The sequence below is a fragment of the Peromyscus maniculatus genome, chromosome 3 (genome assembly GCF_049852395.1).
Source record: "Peromyscus maniculatus bairdii isolate BWxNUB_F1_BW_parent chromosome 3, HU_Pman_BW_mat_3.1, whole genome shotgun sequence".
Taxonomy (NCBI): Eukaryota; Metazoa; Chordata; class Mammalia; order Rodentia; family Cricetidae; genus Peromyscus; species Peromyscus maniculatus.
The window spans coordinates 79,868,850-79,891,129 of record NC_134854.1 but is presented as its reverse complement, the minus strand read 5'-3'; the positions used below and the strand labels follow the sequence as shown (position 1 = coordinate 79,891,129).

At 43.5% G+C, this 22,280-nt stretch overlaps 1 protein-coding gene across 1 annotated transcript in view; it reads right to left on the bottom strand.

Moving 5' to 3' along the window:
- Positions 1-939, bottom strand: part of Fkbp9 (FKBP prolyl isomerase 9) — a 49,031-nt gene extending 48,092 nt beyond the window's left edge. The window contains exon 1 of the mRNA XM_006997014.4: positions 600-939. Coding sequence (XP_006997076.1) covers positions 600-820 — 221 coding nt within the window. The 5' untranslated portion in view covers positions 821-939. The remainder of the gene's footprint in view (positions 1-599) is intronic.
- Between the last annotated feature and the right edge of the window lie 21,341 nt (positions 940-22,280).

The following is a 22,280-nucleotide window of genomic DNA, read 5'->3' as shown; positions in this document are numbered from 1 at the left end:
CCAGCTTTTGTGAAGCCGGAAGGGGAAGGCGCAGGACGTTACACACAGGCACTGCATTTGAATTCCCGTAGCCTGAGTCTCCACCGTTTGCATAGGCCTCGCTGGTCTTGGTTACCTCGTTAGATTTTGTTTTGTTTTGTTTTGTTTTTTAATGAAGGCAAGATTCTTCTTGGAATTCCAAACACATTATAATGAGCTCATGCATATTTATAGAGATACAAAACAGATCGGTGTCTAGTTCCTCAACAGTGTAGTACTGTGGCTGCGAATTTCAAACGCCTCCTCCTCCTCCTCCTCGTCCTCAGAGCTACCACTGACTGGATACTCAAGGGATGAGATTCAGGGGCCGGGAGGGAGGGACCGTCAGGGAGGCAGCGGGCGGGCATCACTCATCTTGGAGGTCTCCTTGAGTGGCCATTTTACATGACTGTGTGAAAGCATGTGCCGCTGAACGGGTCAGAGAGGGAGGGAGGGACTGTCGGGACCCCAGTCTCCAGGTCCCACCTACCGCTGAGGTCGCGAGCGTGAGGCTCAGCCCACCTCCGGGGACAGGAGGAGGGCCGGCGGAGGTCCCTGGGGAGTGAAGGGGCACGGGGTACCTGGAGTCGAACTTCTGGCCATCGGGGAAAGTTCCCACGTAGTGGTAGCGCACGAAGTCGCCGCTGCGCACCGTGCGCGGACACTCATCAGGCACGAAGCGGCGCTCGATCTGAAGCTCCGAGCTCACACCCAGGCCCGCCACGGGCGCCGCCTGCCCGGTCACCCAAAGCAGCAGCAGGAGCAGCGACCGGGGCCGCCAGCCCCGGGCCCCGAACGCCATCGCACGGCCTGGACTGGAGCGCGCCGAGGGGTAAGGCTGGGTGCGCCGCAGCAGCGTTGCAAACGTGGAAAGGTCTCCCGGCTCGCCCCGGGCCGCAGCGCCCGCCCCCCGCCGTCCCGCGTCCGCCCCCAGCCCGGCCGAGGGGAGGAGCCGCGCCCTGGCGCAGGGGGGTCGAGCTCCCGGGAGTTCCTCTGCCCTCCCCGCGGCCAGAAGCTCGGAGAGGACCGCTGCGCTCGCTCGGACCGCCAGGCCCGGGCGCCTGAGCCCTGCAGGTCCCAGGAGACGTTCGGAGCGTCCAACGTGGCAGCGGATCCAGTTTCCCCTTGCTGCTATGGGAAAGGAAGGAAACTTGAGTCTTTTTTAAAAACTTAGTTACTGGGGTGTACGCAGTAAACAGGCTGGAACCATCCCCGGGGATGTCTTTGAGTTGCTGTGAGCTAATGTGATCAGTGAACGTTAAGTTCCCACACATGGGGCAAGCGTGTGTAGGATCCCACAAGCTACTCACTAGTTAAAATACACCCCTCGATTAATTAAAACTTAAAATACACCCCTCGATTAATTAAAACTTCAGAATATTAAAAGTCAGTCAGTCACCAGGGCTTTCTTAACTTGTTTTGGAATGTTAACAAATAATCCAGATACCAAACCCTAGAAAAAACAATAACAAAAGAGAAAAAGTAAACAATGGACAACAAACAAGTTTATTTTGTTAAAAAAGCAAACTCGCCTAAACCTGAGGGAGCTGAGTTAAAAAAAAGTTTCAGAGACATCTGCAAACTGAAAATAGGATACTTACAAAATAGTATAGAGCTAATGATTAAAGTCCAGCAACCTGATAAGAAGCTACATGTGGCCCTCAAAAAACATGTTAGTTGTCAGTTTTTCTAATGTTGTCAGTTTTTCTAATGTTTCAGAAAATTCTAGTATATCCTGAAATTAAGTTACAAACGAAAGGATAGAGGAAAGAAGAAATCCATACTAACTGAGCTTCAAGCTAAATCAACAAAGAAAAAGAAAGAAAAAAAAATGCTCCACATTCCTTCCCTGGACCCTGAAGATCAAGACCACATCGAATTCTACTTTTAGAATCAAGCAACCTGAGAATCAACCAAAACCTTTCTTTACCCTCAGCTACCTGAGACTCTGAGAAGGCCTTCCTTTACCTAGCATCCATTACCAAGCATTTGAAAGACAAGAGTTCATTCCCCAGCAGGCACATATTCACAGCTGTCTGATTTTCAACAAAGGCAGCAAGAACACGCCTCGGATGAAGGACCAGTTCTTCCATGAGTGGTGCTGGGGAGCTGAACATTCTTGCATGCAGAATGAACTAGAACCCTATCTCTTGCTGTACACAAAGGTCAACTCAAAATGGGTGTGGATGTATATACTTATATGTGTGTGTATATCTACATGTAGACATATATATGTACATATATATCAGTGCATGCCTAACCTGTCCAAGGCTTTGGATCCAATGCCCAGCAGAAAGAGAAGGAAAAGGAGAAGAAAAAGAAGAGGAAGAAGGAAGAGAAGGAGGAGAGGAAAGGGGAGTCACCAGAACCTGGGAAGGGAATAGAAGAGAGAAGGACTGGAAAGAGGAAATTACTGGGCCAGGGGCAGTTGGAAGGACACATATGAATTCAGATGCTTTGTAACAGAGATTCTTAAATTTTTCCTACACATAATCCCTTTCACCTCTGGTATATAAATATATAAAATAGGTATATAAATCAAATATTTACTGGTGATAAATCATAAAGAGTTTTATTTTAAAACAATTCTTTAATATGTATTTTTTACCGTTTATTAGAAATGAAACCAAGTTTGTGAATAATGAGGTGTTACTTGCTTGTTTTCACAATAAGAATTTTCACACAACAATGACTAGTTGATACTGACACTGCAGCATAACTGCCTGTAGTTCCTTAGGGAAATGGCGGAGCCTTAAGAGCCCCGCCCTGATCCATGATAAAGTGTGGATGACACAGACTTGTGCAGGTAACACTAGCTGCTATAAGCTCAAGAGTGCCACAGCCACACACAAGCAAACATTATTATACATACTATCCAAAAACATACTAACTCAATTATTACACACTGGCTGCTCTTCAAGAGGACCCGGGTTCAGTTCCCAGCACCCACATGGCAGCTCACAACTGTCTGTAAGTTCAGATCCCCAGGATCTGACACCTTCACACCAATGCACATAAAATAAAGTTAAAATAAATTTTTTGAAAAAAGAGTAATTATTACGTGCTGAGAAACGGCGGTAGGAAAACAGCGAAAGTCTTTGTTTTCTATAACTAAACCATTGTGTTTCTATGAGAGTAAAAAGCATCATATAGTAAAAACACGGGAATTCATGTCAGACAGTGACGTCTAGTCTGTTTCAGAAAGTATTTATTCGCTGTGGCAAGGCGAAGAGCACACAGGGCAGGTTCTGAACCCTGGCTGCATCGACATTAAGTGGTGAACCCAGGTGCTTCCAGAAACACCTCCGGTTCACTATGTGTTGGATATTTAGTTGACTTTTGGTAGGTCACGTTCACAAAACATTGCCGGTTACACAGTTTTACAAGGGCCCTGTGCTGGCCGGTTTATGTCAGTTTGACATGGGCTGCAGTCATTTGAGAAGAGGGAAAGTCGAAGGAGAAAATGCCTCCATAAGATCAAGGCATTTCCTTAATTAGTGATTGATGAGGGACACGCCAGCCCCTTGTGGGTGGAGCCATCCCTGGGTAGGTGGTCCTGCGTTCTGTAAGAAAGCAGGCTGAGCAAGCCATGAGGAACAAACCAGTAAGCAGCACCCCTCCATGGCCTCTGCATCAGCTCTTGTCTCCCAGGTTCCTTCAATAATGAACAGTGACGTGGAAACATAAGCAAAATACAACTTTCCTTGCAGTCTTAATTAGGGTTACTATTGCTATGATGAAACTCCATGACCAAAAGAAACCTGGGGAGGAAAGGGTTTAGTTAGCTTACACTCCCACATTGTAGTTTATCATCAAAGGAAGTAAGGACAGGAACTCCAGCAGGGAGGAAACCTGGAGGCAGGAGTTGATGCAGAGGTTGTGGGAGCCTGCTTATGGCATGCTCAGTCTGCTTTTTTATAGAACCCAGGACCACTTGCCCCCCACCCAGGGGGACCCACAATGGGTTGGGTCCTCCCCCATCAATCACTAATTAAGAAAATACCTTATAGGTCTGCCTATAACTTGTATCAAACTGACATAAAACTAGATAGGATGCAGGGCAGCATAGGCACACACCTTTAATCCCAGCACTCGGGAGGCAGAGCCAGGTGGATCTCTGTGAGTTCGAGGCCAGCCTGGTCTACAGAGCAAAATCCAGGACAGGCATTAAAACTACACGGAGAAACCCTGTCTCCAAAAACAAAAACAAATTGGTAAGACAATGGACCCCTTGTCAACATGACACACAGACATCACTGTTAAGCCACGAGCTTTCTTTTCCTGTTCATCCCCAAGATCACACATTTATATCAACATCACAAAATAAAGCCTTTTACAGACTTAAGAAGTTCTACATGCAGTCGGATTTTTCTTTGGGCCACTAGTTCACATAAAATGACACAGAGACTTATTATTACCAGGCTGGTCTACAGAGTGCATTCCAGGACAGGCACCAAAACTACACAGAGAAACCCTGTCTCAAAAAACCAAAGGAAAAAAAATCCAAAGTCTCTTTTGAAATCCACAGTCTCTTTAAAAATGTAGTCTCTCGACTGTTGGGGGCCCAAAGGTGCTCCCACTCACAGATAGTTCTGGGGAAGCCAGGAATGCTAAACAAGTAGGGCTGTCTTTTCAAAGAAAATGTGTTTAACTAGTTTTTCCACCCAGAAGGCTGGGAATGGAGGTGAATAATAACCTGATGGTCTGTGTTATCTGTAGGGCCAGGCCATACCAAGCTCCTACAAGCAGGACCAAAAGTGGCTAATCGTCTAGGTGACCTTTGCACTATCTGTGTGGTCAGGGGTTCCCCCAAGCTCCCACCTCCAGAACTGGAAGTGGTTAATAGTCCAGATGACCTCTGTGCTATCTGTATGACTGAGACCACACCAGGTCCCCCCCTAGGCCCTTAAGATAACACATGCAGCCTATCTCTGCTCAATTTCATAGATGAAGTGACATGCACTTTGAAGAGTTTCAGTGTAGTTATGCCTCATTGTGCACAGGGAGTTGTATTGATTGTACTGGGAAACTTTTTTCCGGATTGTACTATACTTAAATATGCCCATAATAAACCTCCTGATGTCAGACTCTAGGTCTGAACCAGCACCAGCTACCTAGGTTGTGTTAGGTTTCCTTCTTGCCTCTTACTACCCTTCCTCTGCCAGCCACAGGATTTGTACCAACTCCACATACAACAAGTCCTATAAAATAAATAAATCAAATAATTTATTTTAAGAAGGAAGAGCCAGGGCACAGTCACAAACAAATCATAGTAAAACTGAACTCCAACTGTGTAAATAACTTGGTGTCCAGTGTCTGGGATCCACTCATGATCTTCTGGGCTCCTCCAAAGGTCCCGAGTCACTTCTCCAGCTCCGTTCTCTGCAGCCAATGAAGATTGTCCCCTCAACTCGGGCTGGCTCCTCTCCAAAGCTGCTGCTCTTCTTGGTGGTCAGACCATGGTCCTGGCATCTCCAAAATGCTAGGGTCTTCTGCTGCAGCTAGGCTGCACTTTCACAAATAGCTTCTCCTGTGTTCTCCTCAGGGACTCCAGTTCTACCACGCAGTGCCAAGCCTCAGCTTTTCTTCATGACCTTCAAAACCAATACCACTTTGGTGAACATTACCCAAGTTCAGCCTCTAGAAAAGGTACAACCTTGGCCACTTCTGGAAACTTTCTGTGTGCTAACTCAAAGAAAACATTTCCCAGAAGATTTTACCTCAGTGATGTCGGTCTCTTCTTCTTCTTCTTCTTCTTCTTCTTCTTCTTCTTCTTCTTCTTCTTCTTCTTCTTCTTCTTCTTCTTCTTCTTCTTCTTTTTTATGTACACAGTGTTCTGTCTGCACATATCCATGCAGGCCAGAAGAGGGCACCAGATCTCATTACAGACGGTTTTTGAGCCACCATGTGGTTGCTGGGAATTGAACTCAGGACTTTGGGAAGAACAAGCAGTGCTCTTAACCTCTGAGCTGTCTCTCCAGCCCTGTTGGTCTCTTCTTAATCACCACCTATTTCTCAGCTCCAGCACTGATTATCCCAGCAAAGCAAAGGTTTCACTTTAGTGGTTCTGGTATCTTGTTGATCACTGCTGATTCTTCAGCCCCAGCTAGCCAGAACTACAGATTCTTTTTTTTTTTTTTTTTTAATTAAAACTGTCTGGCCATTAGCTCAGGCTTTCCATTGACAAGCTCTTATGTTTAAACTCAGTCCACTTCTGTTCATCTGTATGCTGCCACATGTTCCGTGGCTTTACCTGTGTGCCATTACATGCTGCTCCCTGGACAGCAGGCTGGCAACTTCTGACTCAGCCTTCCACTTCCCAGAATTCTCCTTGTCTCTTTATCCCACCTATACTTCCTGCCTGGCTACTGGCCAATCAGCTTTTTATTTATCAACCAATCAGAGCAACACATTCACAGCATACAGAACATCCCACAGCACCTCCCCTTTTCTGCCTAATCAAAAAGGAAGGTTTTAACTTTAACATAGTAAAATTACATATAATAGAACAGTTATCAAGCAGTAATTACAGTTACAATATCTAGTCTATTTATATTTGGCAAAATTAAAGAAAATATTCTATCTATCCTATATTTGTGAGTTTAAAGTTTCATGTCTAATTTATCTCTTATCATAACCAGGGAAAATCATAATTATAACTATCTAGTCTTCAACTACATCACATATTCTTAACTTAGAATATGCAACAGCCCCAACAGAGTAACTTAGAATATGCAACAGCCCCAACAGAGTCTCTGAGTGACTCTCATACTTCCCTCTGAAACTTCACAAGCCAGGCCTCCATCATCATCTGCATTTCTCTCAACACTCATATCTTCCAAGCTCCCACAGAACAGCTTACCAAGCTTCAACACTCAATAGCTTTTCTAGCCCAAAGTTCCAAAGTCCTTCCATAATCCTCCCCAAAACAACATGGTCAGGTCTGTCACAGTGACACCCCACTGTCCTAGTACCAACTTCTGGCTTAGTTAGGGTTACTATTGCTGTGATGAAACACTATGACCAAACACAACTTGAGGAGGAAGGGGTCTATTTAGCTGACACTTCTACACTATAGTTCATCATCAAACAAAAAAGAAAGAAAGGAAGGAAGGAAGGAAGGAAGGAAGGAAGGAAGGAAGGAAGGAAGAAAGAAAGAAAGAAAGAAAGAAAGAAAGAAAGAAAGAAAGAAAGAAAGAAAGAAAGAAAGAAAGAAAGAAAGAAAGAAAGAAAGAAAGAAAGAAAGAAAGAAAGAAAGAAAGAAAGAAAGAAAGAAAGAAAAAGAAAACAGTACAGGAACTCAAACAGAGCAGGAACCTGGAAGCAGGAACTCATGCAGAGGCCATGGAGGGGTGCTGCTTACTGGCTTGCTCCCCATATTTTGCTCATCCTGATTTATTATAGAACCCAGGCCACCAGGCCAGGAGTGTCCCCCACCACAATGGGCCCTTCCACACCTACTAGCTTATCTACTTACAGCCTGATCTTGTGGAGCCATTTTTCCAACTGGGGTTCCCTCCTCTCAGATGACTCCAGCTTTTATTGACTTTGATAAAACTAGCCAGCAAATTCCCCAAGTAACTTCTGGTCATGGTGTTCCATCACAGCAATAGTCACTCTAACAAGTTAGGCCCCATATTCAGTTACATGCCTCCACAGAGGGTCCTAATTCACACTTCACAAAGGTGCATTCTCTACGACTATAGGACAAATGAGCTGCACAAAAATAAGTCAAATATTTCAAATTAGCTGGTATGCATTTGGAATGTTTCCAACTTGGAGAAATAATGAATGTCTGAGATGACACCCAACCACACTGATCATTGTACACTGTACATATGTATTGAAATATTGCACTGTGCCGGGCAGTGGTGGCGCACGCCTTTAATCCCAGCACTCGGGAGGCAGAGCCAGGCGGATCTCTGTGAGTTCGAGGCCAGCCTGGGCTACCAAGTGAGTTCCAGGAAAGGCGCAAAGCTACACAGAGAAACCCTGTCTCGAAAAAAACCAAAAAAAAAAAAAAAAAAGAAAGGAAAAAGAAAAAGAAAAAAAAAAAAGAAATATTGCACTGTAGCCCATAAGTTTGTGCAATTCTTTTTTTTTTTTTTTTTTTTTTTTTTTTTTGGTTTTTCGAGACAGGGTTTCTCTGTGTAGCTTTGCGCATTTCCTGGGACTCACTTGGGAGCCCAGGCTGGCCTCGAACTCACAGAGATCCGCCTGGCTCTGCCTCCCAAGTGCTGGGATTAAAGGCGTGCGCCACCACCGCCCGGCTAAGTTTGTGCAATTCTTATTTTTTGGTGTATTTTTAAATATTTTCTTTTTATTGGCATTAAATGCTATTATACAAATGAATCCACCCTGGGACAAAGGCTGGTTGGAGGACTCCAGGGTGACACCAGCAAGGGAACAACAATCCCTCCTTTCCTGGAGGTGTAACCTCAGGCATCAAGGTGGATTCAGGCAAATTCGTCAGGACCTCGAGGAACAGAGTCTCGGGATGTCTTTGGCAAGGATGGGGAGCTGCACCAGAGCTGAGTCACTAGATTTATGATGCCCCTTGTCCCCTGAAAAAGTCCCTGTGCTCCCGCAGGGGGCTCTGAGGGCCAGGGATTAATGCAGAGTCTAAGGAGACAAAGTTTCTAGCTGAGTTCTGAGAAGCTATTTTGACAAGGATCTTCAGGTCACCCCTGGATGGTGCAGATGGTTGCACACCTATTCTTGCAGCCTTGATCCTTCCTAAGAAGTGCCTGAGATCAGATACCCCCCCTACTCCAGGCAGTGGTCCACGAAGCCCAGGGCCACCTGGGGTGGATGGTGCTGGGACAATGTGGGTTAGGTTGTACCCTCTCTCTCGCAAATGGGGAAACCTTTGGCTCAATTTCCTGTGCAGTCTCTGGGTCCCCAGGCTAAGACTAGGAAATCAGAACAACTGGCCTGACATCACAGTGAGCAATAGGAAGGAAGTCCACGTGGATATTTATGATGGCAGCTGGTCTCCTGCACTGAGAAATATTTTCTAGAAAGGAAGAAAACTTCATATTGGGATAAAAAGAGGTGGTGAGAGAGAAAGCTGATCAGAATGTAAAAATAGGTGAGATTCAGTGAGAGAATAGGAAGCCAGCAACCTCAGAGTGCAGCGAAATCTCACCAGAGAGAAGGGGGTACTTTAAACAGATAGCAATGAGCGGAAGGCAGAAAACTAGGCTCCACCTGTGCCCCAGCAATAAACAGGATTTGAAGTGTTAATAGGAAATCAAACATAAACTAGTGAGTAAAGTGGGTCACCAAAGGAAAAGAATTCCTCATTTTATTGAGCTTGGGAAGCAACAAACAGTGGCAGCTAAGCCAGGTCAGCTGTAACTCTAGCCTTCTCATTGAGCATGACTAAAGAGATGATAAGAAAAACAGCTGTCTGAGCCGAGGTCAATGGACAGTCCAGGGAAGTTTGTTTTCAGTGACTCCCTATTCTTTTCCCCCCAAGACCAAGAGCATTTCCTACTTCCAGTATCCATGACACATCCTGGGCTAGAAATCAGACCATTTTGATTGTGGGCCAACACCCTAATCTATGAGTTCCAATTTCTTTATGGCATGTTTCTTCATAACACCCTTTGGGTTTCTGTAAGGTTCATCTGAAGATGTCAGGTGTTTTGTATTGTGTAGTCAAAGAAAGAGGATCACTCCAAGATGAATTTTAGGCTCTCTGGCAGCAGCGGGGGAACAGTTTCCATGGCCTGAATCTCAAACAGCCGTACAAAGGCATATTTATTGATTGTTACACAAAAGTTGTTTTTTGGGTAAAACAAGTTCCTTGTACCAAACCCCTGATCTAATCTATGTTTTCTGAAGCAAAGCATCACACTTCTGCCACTTTAGTCCTCCTTATATACTGTCTGCAGTACCCAGTAATCCAAGACATCCAGGTGTGCCAGGATTGTCTTGTGACCAAAGTCATGCAAGGACTGTACAGCTCCTTCAGAAAAGCAACTCCACAGATAACAGCAATCACTGTTTTCCACAGTAATTTCTGCAGGGTCTAAGTACTCCTAGAAAATAAGTATTCATTCTGTAGTTTACCCTAGATACAGTGAAAACAACTATTTCATTCTAGTTTTTACCCTAGATATAATGATTCTAATTTTTCCTTTCGAGAAGCAATAGATTCTGGTGCAGAATCTGGACAGCCCTAGTGTAAGGATTCATATTGCCTAAGAACTAAAGGCATCCTTCCTCAGTCTAGGATGCCAGCCAGAGAATGATGCTACACTACACAGTGTGCAGGCTTCCCCACCTCACTTGACACAACCGAAATCGTCTGTCACAGGCAAACCCAGAGACCCATCTCCCAGATGATTCTAGACTCTGTCACATTGACAATTAGCATTCATCATCACAATTACTCCACCCCAATTCTGTCTCTGTAGAATCACATCTAGTATCATAATCTGTATGGGACAGATCTAGAGGAACAGAACTGTCTTAGTCAAAGTTCTGTTGAAAAGAAAGCATTTAATTGGGGCTTGCTTACAGCTTCAGAGGTTTAGTCTATTATCATCATGGCGGGAAGCACAGTGGCACACAGGCAGACATGGTGCTAGAGAAGTAACTGAAAATTCTACATTCAGAGCTACAGGCAACAAGAAGAGAGAGACACTGGGCCTGGCTTGGGCCCTTGAAACGTCAAAGCCCACCCCTAGTGACGCACTTCCTCCAACAAGGCCATGCCTCCTAATCATTTCTGTTGACCAAGCATTCAAATCTATGAGTCTATGGGGGCCACTCTTATTCAAACCACCACAATAACTGACAGAATGAATATATGTTAAAAGGGGATTTTTTGGCTTATACAATACATTCTGGGAGGTCCAACAATGGCTGTCATTCTGTGATTTTAAACAAACAAACAAACAAAAAGAAACACTGCCCAAAAGCAGCTGGGAGGGGGTTGGCGGGTAAAATGTCTATTTGGCTTACACTTTCAGACCATAACCCATCACTAAGGGAAGTCAGGGCAGGAACTGAAGCAGAAACCATGGCAAAAAGCTGCTTACCTAACCTTGCTTTCTGACGTGTTCTCAGATCTATTCTCAGATCTATTTCTTATACAGCTCAGACCCATCTGCCTACAGATAGGTGAGCTGGGTCCTCCCACATCAGTCATGACAATGCCCTTACAGACATACCCATCAACTAATCTAATCTGGCAATTCCTCAACTGAATTGCCACAGTTGACTCTAGGTTTTATTAAGCTGACAACTGAAACTGTTTCTACACTGAAGAGGCTGAGAACCTTGTAGCTGGCTAATTGTTCAACCCACAAGGCTGGATGTCTTAGCAGTACAGTCTGGTACTGAAAGACTTCCTAATCAACAAAGACCCAATGCTGCTGAATCTCCACATCCAGGCAAACTATCATAGCCTTCCCAGGTGATATAAAGCTATTGAAAGCCGGGCGGTGATGGCGCACACCTTTAATCCCAGCACTTGGGAGGCAGAGCCAGGTGGATCTTTGTGAGTTTGAGGCCAGCCTGGTCTATAGAGTGAGATCCAGGAAAGGCGCAAAGCTACACAGAAAAACCCTGTCCCGAAAAGACAAAAAAAAAAAAAAAAAAGAGCTATTGAAGCATGACATCACTGGGGACCCCCATCCCAACAATACACTGATAGAGAAATCAGGAAGACTTTGCTCCTGTCCCAAGAGACATCCAGGTTATGTTCTTGCCATCTGGAGCATTGAAGATCAGCCAACATCAATGAGGGGGCACTAGAATCTACTAATGGTCAGGTCAAGAACAGAAACTGAAGCTAAAGTCAGAATTTTATCAGGTCCAAGACCACATAGGTCGCTGTATCAGTTCAAGATTGATTTCTTTGTGTCCTGCAACCACAGTGAATGGTATCTTCAGCAACAGAGTCTTGCCGTCTAGTTACAAAAGTAGTCAAGACAAAAGCAATACCCTGTATTGTTTTACGTGACTCTGGGACCTTGACCAATGGCTCATAAGGAGGTATCCTGTACCTGAGACTTTGGGGCAGGAGGTAAGTACTTTTAGAACCCTGTTATACACTGTTAACTCAGGCTGGGGATCTAGTGCAGTTGATGAGTGCTTGCCTAATATGTAAGAGGTCCTGAATTGGACCTCCAGCATTAAAAACAGGGTGTAGTGGAGCAACTGTAATCCCAGTAATCCAGAGGTGGAGGAAGAAGAATCTGAAATTCAAGGTCATTCTACATAAAGAGTTGCAGCACAGCCTTGACCCTATCTAAACACACACATACACTTAAATCTCTGCTAATGTTAAGATAAGTATTTCAATGCTCATTTGTCCTTTAAATAAGCTAAGTTCTTGGGGCTAGGATGATTTGATTCCCTAATTAACCCCTGTTAACTAGACCCTTTCTAGTACCGCAATGGTGTTAAATAAAAAACTGACCTTCGCCGGGCAGTGGTGGCACATGCCTTTAATCCCAGCACTCGGGAGGCAGAGGCAGGCGGATCTCTGTGAGTTTGAGGCCAGCCTGGGCTACCAAGTGAGTTCCAGGAAAGGCGCAAAAAGCTATACAGAGAAACCCTGTCTCGAAAAAAAGGAGAAAAAAAAAAACTGACCTTCAAGCAGCCCCTTTACTCGCAACTGCCAGAACTGCATTCATGGCAGCTGTTTGGATACTTTGCAGTCACTCTCATGACACTCCAGCAACTGTACAGGAACAGCATAAGTATGGCTGAAGACATGCTATAGACAGACTGTACCCAGCTGCGGAAAGCATCATTCTACAAAAGACAAGCCTTGGTGAACTGCTGTGGGATGTCTTTCTGTCTGCTGTGAGTATGTATGGCTCCACAGGGTAATAAATAAAGCTGTTTTGGCCTATGGCAAGAAAGCTTACAGCCAGGTGGGAAATCCAAGGAGAGAGAGAGAGAGAGAGAGAGAGAGAGAGAGAGAGAGAGAGAGAGAGAAGGGCAGAGTGGGAGAGACACCAGCCCACCACCCAAGGAGTAACAAGATGCCAGCAGACTGGTAATGCCACAGCCACGTGGCAACATACAGATTAATAGAAATGAGTTAAGTTGTAAGAGCTAACTAACAAGAAGTCTGACCCATAGGCCATGCAATTTGTAAATAATAAAAGCCTCTGTGTGTTTATTTGGGACTAAGCACCTGTGGGACGTGGGTGGGAGAGGTTCATCCCAACCGAGGGGCCAGGCAGGACCAAAGAAACTTCCGGCTACAGTGTGAACTCTACGTGACTCTGGAGCCATTTTAATCCTAGCCAGAGGGGACCTCTACCCCCACCCAGTGATCCAGGTGAAGGCCTGTGATTGGTGCAAACACAGCCCTTCATTTACATAAAGTACCACCAGGATTGTTGCCATCCCTTGCTACACCCCACTTCAGTCTGTTTAGCTCAGCTCTGAAAATCCCATCACACACCTTCTTCTACTAGTCCTGGGTACTGTGGTATTGGGCCCAGCAGAAGACCTCTACTAGGCTTTTCTTGACTACAACTGAAGTTGACAACAGCTTTGTTGTTGTCGTTTTTGTTTTGAGGTTATGCTTTAATTACAACAGTTCTCCCTTCCCTTTCCTCCCTCCAAACCTTCCCATGGAATCCTAAATACTCTTCTTCAAATCCATGGCCTCTTTTTTCACTAATTGTTATTGAGTGCATATATGTATTTATATATAAATATCTATAACTTGCTGAAACCATATGTTACTTGTATGTATGTACTGTGAGACACTGGACAACCAATTGGTGTGCTCTTCCCCGGGAAGGACTGTGGGGCGTTTACCCACCACCCCCACAGCTTCCCAGAGTTTTCTTGAGTGCGAGCAGCAGGAAATATTAGATAGAAGGATTTATAGCGGAGAATGTTGCGGAGATAAACAGATAGAAAATAAAGGATAGCCTCGAGAGGGCCTGGAACCTATTCCAACGGGCCTGGACTGTCTCTGGTCCAGGGTTTTTATAGAGACGCCAAGGGGTGGAGCAAAAGACCTCCTCCCCCAGCACAGCCAAGTGCAGGCCATCTCAGACACCTGCACTCAGGCCCGTGGTCCTGATCATCCTCTATTCGGACCTGCTGGGTAAAGCCACGAGGAACCCCAGAACGGGCTCCCACAGGTCCCCCCTTCTTAATATATAAAAAAATAATTAATGGCTTACAGCAATCTCCATAGCTGTTACACCTCCCAGTATGGGAGTAGAGGATGATATAAATGGCATTTATCTTTTGAATTAGGTCCAAGGTGACCACAGCAGTCTTAGCTGCCTCAAGCCCTTTCTAAACCAAAACTCTTAAGGCGACTACAAACTTAAAGAATCCCTTAGCTTCATCATTACCATTAACAGGTTAACATAAATATTGCTATACATAGTCACAATTCTCTCAATCTTACAACTCAAAGCAAACTCTTAACAGAACCATTAGAATTAGCATATATGGTGCTATATAGAGTTAACAATTTTCTCCGTCTTACAACTTTAACTCACTCATTTGAATTTTCTTGTTAACAGAACATAGGAAAAACTTCGATGTATTCACATCAAACTTAAACATTTTCTTAACTCCACAAAACCAGGGTGCATTAATATCAATAGGTTTCTGCGAACATAATTCAATCTCATAACTCCTCCTTTTCTTTATAATTTTTTAAACAAAGTCTCAAACCTAGTTAGAGGAACCCAAACTTATCTGTTTGAACAGTTCCATTTGTAACACAAAACCAGTTCCATAAGTAATTCCATTTTTACATAAACAGTTCCACAAAACAATTCATAAATCTCCAGTTAATAAAGCATATACGCATACACAAAATTGCATCTTGATTCTAAGTAGAAATACATTTCTTCATTTAAACAGTTTCATTTTTAACCCAATTCCAGAAAACCGTTCCTAGGTCATTACTATAAGTAAGCTCAAAATTGTCCCATTGCAATGAAATCTCTATTGTTCATTTCATTTAAGTACCAAAATTCAAATGATAAATATTGGTACTAGCCTTCCAAATTTGAAGAAATCCATAACCAAAATGTTTTTGTAATTTTATCTCATTTTAAGTTCAAAAAGTTTAAATAAGAAATAAATTCTGGTATCAGGCTTTTACTTCCAAATATGAAGAGACTTTTTTAACCAAAACTTTTTGCAATTAATAATTTTTGTTCAAACAAGCGTCTCTGCAACTTTTGTTCTCACAGACAGACCTTTTTAGTTATAGTAATATTTTAGACCGCACCGTTTTGCTGTTAGCTCAGGTTTTTCTGTGCTGCGTTGATATTCCACGGATCTCAGCTGCAGATGCCTTGTGCTGGTTCTGGCATCCGCCATTCTTAGCTTCTTAGTGGCTTCTGGAGCTTTTGAAACCATTCAGACTGCCTACCTTGCAGTCTACTAGGACACTATTCTCCTGTGTCTCAGGTGTTTTCACCATATACATTAATAGACTCACACTTAACATTTACACTTTTTCACAAACTCACATATAACATTTTTTTGCCTTGCAAAGCATTTAGACTCATTCAACATTTACACGTTTTTACAAACTCACATACAACATATTAACATCTACTTATCTATACTTTATAGAACTACTTTAGCAAATATATTTTCTATTAATTCTTATATACTTATATTCATTCCATCTTATTTCTTATTTAAACTTACATTTACAACTAGCGTCTTACAAGCTTATTACTACATGTCTTAAGACTACCTTAGATATTTCTTACAAGCTTATATTCTTAAAGGAACTCTATAGATCTATTTTACAAACTTATATAGTCTACCATTAGCATATATCTAACTTAGCAAACACCTAAAGATTTCTTAACAGATCTAACAAGGCAGAATTTTTATAAACTCACATATCTTATATTTGTCTTTCTATTTCTTACTCTTAATTATTATCACCATCTATCAGAAAAATTCTCTTAACTAGACAGGAAGTACGTACATCATTTCTAAAGTTTAGAGTTTATAGTCAGCTTTGTTATAAAGCACTGGGATTTAGTGAGTGTTGTCATTATAGAATTGTGATACTTGTTGCTAGAGGTTTGTAACATTCTCGGGACAAAGCCACACCCCAAAGTTGCAAGTCGGCCTTTTTGAACCGGCAGAGATGCACTGTCAGCGGTAGACAGTTTTTAATTAGAGGCTGTCCCTTCACCCAAATTCATAATGGCTCCCCTAAGAACTTCAATTCAAACAAACGTTTCTATCACAGCAGTACTTTTGGTTTGCTCTACTGAAAAACTTCACTTCACACTGAGGGTGAAATTACCATATTCAGCTGCTGTAAAGCTCTTCACCAAAAACTGCACAGCTATTAGGTGGTATTTTAAGGATTTTAAAGTGACTTGTTTGCTCTTATAGGTAGCTTTTTGTCATCCAACTGCCGTAAAAACTTTGCACAGCTATTAGGGTAAATAAGGCATTTTACCAACAGCGCCCCAAAACCATGAAGCACCTAGTTCCGTATCCTTTCAATTTTTCATTGGAACTGACACTTAAACCCTTAGATGATTTTCCTCCTTATTCTTTTTAAAGGCTGTATTTTAAGTTTACCATGAACGTATTTTTGAGCTGACAAAAGTGTTTCAGGGCAATGTCGCCATCTTTAGCGGAAAAACTACCTTTCCCAGAATGCATTTCCCTTATATCAGTCCATAATAATATCAGTCCCACATCAGTCCCTTATATCAGTCCATAATAATATCAGTTCCATATCAGTCCCTTATATCATTTCCCATAGTTCTTTTTGGGTCTGAGAGTCAACTGGTTCTCTTTTACCAGACTTGCTTACAAATTCTTGCCCGGGAGGTTTGAACAAAGTTTTTTGCTTTTGCAGTGGGAGATTTGAACAAGCATTTTACATTTTCAATTATGGGGCATTGGGAGGTTTCTGGTCTCTCCTCAGCTGGCTTCAACAGGTGTCTCTCCTTCATCAGACACTGGCCCCCGGATCAGAACCGCACCTGCCTCGGTAGCCGGCATTGAGGCTGGCATTTCTGATAGCAACTTTCCTCGGGGCTTGTGTTTGCCTTAGCCAGTCAGTGAAAAACATTTGCAACAGAGCTTTTCCATAGCTCCTTCAGAGAGATTTTCTCCCACTGATTTATCTCATTTTGCTTGCTCCTTCCTTCCCCAGATACAGAGCTTCAGCTATCTGTCTGCGGCTCTGTACCTCTGCTAGCTGCCTTTGGAGGTAGGGGCTTTTTTTTCTCCCCCTGAATCTGCCTCAAACTCCAGCAGCTTTGTCAGGTCATGCATTTTCTGGGGAGGATTCTGTCCTCTCTGTTTCTTCAGAGTCTTTCTCCCAGACAGTTCCCAGTTTGGTCTCAATTTATCCCCTCTTCCCCAGAAACAGTACACTACAACGTGTGTTTCCAACACTACAGTGGCGGCTTTCCCTGTTACTGAAGGTAGGGGCTTTTTGTCCGTTTGTTTTCAGGGTCTGTGTGGTTTGCGTACAGACTGAAAATCTAACAAGGGAGGTTTTTGCCATTTCTAAACTCCCATTAGGATAGGTGCTTTGTATCATCAGGCCTTCACCTGGCCCAGTCCCCCAATGGGTTGTGTTTGCTTGTCTGGGTGCTCAAGGACAGAGCTTATGTCAGAGGCAATCACCCCTCAGGGCTATACTCCCTCATCTCAGGGAGTCAGTTGAAACAAAGCTTTTCTCAAAGAGATGCTTTCTCTGACAGAAAGAAAGCTTTACTCCTGGATAGTTCTGTTCTGCCCTGGCTGGGCTCTTTCCCCAGACAGCGTTCTGACTCAGCAGCACAACTGCTTCAGACACAGTTCAGATTTACTGTTTTCCCAGAAAGGTCCTTTCTCTGATAGGAAAGGTTTTTTCTCAGATTTCTTTTTGCAGCTGTGGACCTAACAACCCGGGACTTGTAGGTGGACAACTGTGCCGTTCCCACAGGCTTTAGTTTTGTTTTGTTCATTAGCAATCTTCCCCTGGGTCCTGCACCTTCCTGCCTCAGCTCTGTGCTCCAGGAAGTTTACAACTGTAGGAACCCTAGTATCCCCGAAATGCACTCCAACTCAGAGACGATGGCCAGTCACCTCTGGGTTTTTGCTCAGAAGCGAGGATACAATGTTAACCGTTTCAGGGAATCTTTGCATTGGACGATTAGGAGCACCTTTTCCTTCTGAAATGCTCACTCAGAACCTTTGCTGCCTCAGCTCAGCTGTAACTGAAAAGCTTGGCTTTTTTGCTTTTCTCAGGTAAAGTTTCCTGCCCTTTTGGGCTCTCTGTAGCTCTTCACCCACACTCTCCCAAGCGTTTCCCTCAGAGTACTCTGACCCACTGTCTTTTACTAGCTTGAAGAGACAGAGCTTAGAAGAGGTTTTTAGGAACTTGTCCTTCCCTCCTGCATTGCAGGGAGGATTGTTAAAGCTTGAAAGAGAACTTAGAGAGAGGTTTTGCTGTCTTAAGTTTGTTGTTTTCCCTTAGAGCTAATCACAGGTGGTCCCCATACTAATATCTTCAGGTGATTCTACTCTCCTCTTTCTGAGAGAGGTTAGAGGCTTTAGTTTTTAAGTTTCTTAAGAGAGAAAGATTAAGGCTTTTTAGAGAGATTTTTCCCCCCAAATTTTTCAAGAAAAGCTTTATAGTTTAAGAGAAAGGTTTTTTTTTCCCCAGGAGAAAGACCAACTTTTCCCAAAACTTCCCAACTTTAAACTTTGACTTCTTACACCCCCATTTTTGCCTCAGGGAGAAATTACTTTCTCCTGCTGCTTGGATTTGGCTTTTCAGCTGTCCCCAGGTCAAAAGCTTCCATAGGAAACTTTTCCTTCCCCATAAGCTCCAAGAAGAGCTTTTTTACTACCCAAAAAGCCCAAAGAAAGATTTTTTCCCCAGTTTGCTTTCAAAGCCCCTAAAGTTAGAAAATTGAGTTTTTCTGTCTAGTTGCCTTACTTATTTTTTCCTACACAATCTTATACTTCTAAGTTTTTCCTAAACTATATTACTACCCTATATCTTATACTTATCACAGATAGAAATTGAGAAAGGGATAGAAGATAGAAAATTTTGACAGAAGAGAATTTCGCTGCAGCATCGGACATCCTTCCAGTCCGCTTTCCTTTTCTCTCGAGGATAAAACCCCTGCCTCACCAAATATATATATATATATAAAAATATATATATTCCATAACACCGGCATGCCTTTCCACTGGCAGGGCTGACTCAGCACTTTCACCAAAAACTCTGTAATAAAACTATTTTCCTTTATCTTTAGTCCCTATTACTTTGTCTTAAGTCCCTGTTCATTTGTCTTTAGTCCCCCCTTTTTTTGTCCCTTTTTTTCTTTAGTCCCTTTTTTCCCCTTTTTTTAGTCCCTTTTTTCCCCTTTCTTTAGTCCCTTTTTTCCCCCTTTCTTTAGTCCCTTTTTTCCCCCTTTCTTTAGTCCCTTTTTTTCTTTAGTCCCTTTTTTTCTTTAGTCCCTTTTTTCTTTAGTCCCTGTTCACGGCGCCATTCTGTGGGGCGTTTACCCACCACCCCCACAGCTTCCCAGAGTTTTCTTGAGTGCGAGCAGCAGGAAATATTAGATAGAAGGATTTATAGCGGAGAATGTTGCGGAGATAAACAGATAGAAAATAAAGGATAGCCTCGAGAGGGCCTGGAACCTATTCCAACGGGCCTGGACTGTCTCTGGTCCAGGGTTTTTATAGAGACGCCAAGGGGTGGAGCAAAAGACCTCCTCCCCCAGCACAGCCAATTGCAGGCCATCTCAGACACCTGCACTCAGGCCCGTGGTCCTGATCATCCTCTATTCGGACCTGCTGGGTAAAGCCACGAGGAACCCCAGAACGGGCTCCCACAAAGGACCACCTCCTGCTCCTCGCTTTACTCAGTTGCCCATAGTTCTTTGTGTAGTGTTGAGTTTCATAGACTTTTCCCTGTCCAGGGCGTGTTCACTGATGTCATCCTTGTTCAGCTCACATTCTGACAGTCATGTTGGTGAGACTTTACAGGTAGAGCTTCTGATGTTAGTAGGTGATACGATCTCACAGAAAACTCCCTGATCCTCTGGCTCTTACAGTCTTTCAGTCCCCTCTATTTTCCCCTAGGTTTGGGGTATGGGAGTATTTTTTAGAAATATTCATTGGGACTGGGCTCCACAACTCTACATTTTGACTGTTGTGGTTTTATATACAGTCTCCATCTGTTGCAAAGAGAAGTTTGCTTGATGAAGAGTAAAGATTACACTCATCTGTCTGTGTAAGGACAAATGTTTATAGATTGTTGTAAGGGATCATGCTGACTTGATAAATTAGTGAGTGTAGATTCTCCTCCAACAACCATGATTTCACTAGTACTGAATCATGGTTAGCTAGGCTTCCAGTACCAGGTATGGTATCCCTCTTATTGAGTCCAACTAGAGAGCCAAGTTATGTGTACCACTGTATTAGTTAAGGTTTCTATTGCTGTGAAGAGACACTATGAACCCAGCAACTCTTATAAAGGAAAACATTTAATCAGGGCTGGCTTACAGTTTAGAGGTTGAGTCCATTATCATCGTGGTGGGAAGCATGGCAGCGTGCAGGCAGACATGGTGCTGGAGAGGTAGCTGAGAGTTATATATCCTGATCAGTAGGCAGCAGGAAGAAGAAAGTGACACTGGGCCTGACTTGAGCATCTGAAACCTCAAAACCCATACCCAGTCACATATCCTGCAACAAGGCCATATCTACTCCAGCAAGGACACTTCCTAATAGTGCCATTCCTTATGAGCCTAAAGGGGCCATTTTCATACAAACCACCATAGCCACTAACACACATCTAGAGGTATTGTGCCATGCACACCACTGACTTAGTTCATAAACATTATTGCTAAGTAAGACTGTTGGTGCCTCTCCCTCCTTTGGAAGTTTACATGATGCCTTCTGGTACCAGGAAAACTAGTCTCAGGGAGTTCCATTCAGCAGGTCTGGCTCAGGGATCTCTAGGCCCTGTCTCTAAGTGCATGAGGTCTTTGGCAATGGGGACTCACCTTCTACCTTGTTTAGAGTAACCAATGACTATGGCAATAGATTGTATTTTTTGAAAGTCTCTTCGTGAGGGACAAAACTTACTAAAACCTAAGCAGCTGGGTACACCTGTGAGGTTTGTTTTTTTCTTAATTAAACAATTTGAAGTGGCAATATACACTGCTATTAGAGCCTACTTCTTCAGAATTCCAGCATAGACTGAAGACCAGCTGAGCCATCCAGCTTCATGGACTGACCAGCTACTGGATTCTTGGGTGTGGTGTTGGTAGACAGCCATTGTTGTACTAGCTGGCCTGTAAGCCAGTCGAATAAGTCTGCTTTCTATATATAGAAAGATTCATTCTGTAAGTTCTGTTCCTCTAGAGAACCCTAATACAACCTTAGACAGCCCTGGCCAACAACTCAAAAGAGGGTTTCTCATGTGTAGTATTGGGGTTTTTGTTAGGTGGTCTTTGGTTCTTGGAGGAAGAACTATCAACCCAGATAAGAAAAGTTCATTAAAGATAGATAGATAGATAGATAGATAGATAGATAGATAGATATTGATAGATTGACAATTATATGCATTATGGGTATTTTTAAGGTAAATAGTTAATAGTTTAATTCCTGTTGCTTTTTCAGGCATCTTTATTGTTGTTTTACCCACTTCCCTCCTTTTCCTGTATTTACCGCCCTCCCCCTTCCCTAAGGAGCCCCACTTTCTCCATTTCCCCTATCAGATCCCGTGCATCCTGCCATTCCCCCTTACTCTCTTCCCAGCTTCTTCTGTATGTACATCTATGGTGGTTTGAAAGAAAACGGCCCCCAAAGGAGTGGCACTATTAGGAGATGTGTCCTTGTGGGAGTAGATGTGGTCTTGTTGGAGGAAGTGCGTCACTGTGGAGGCAGGCTTTGAGGTCTCCTTTGCTCAAGCCATGCCCAGTGAGACAGTTTACTTCCTGTTGCCTTTGGGTCAAGATGTAAAGATGCTCAACTCCAGCACCACGTCTGCCTACATGCTGCCTTGCTTCCCACCATGATGATAATGAACTAAACATCTGAACTATACGTGATCCACCTCAATTAAATGTTTTCCTTTATAAGAGTTGCTGTAGTCATGATGTCTCTTCACAGAAATAGAAACCCTAACTAAGACAGCATCCCTCCCCACAACAAGCTCCCCCTTTTCCCACTTTCCTGATCAGATTATTTGCACCCTGCTATTCCCCTCTCTATTGAGCCTCTCTCCTCCCCCTCCCCCACCCACCCACCCACCC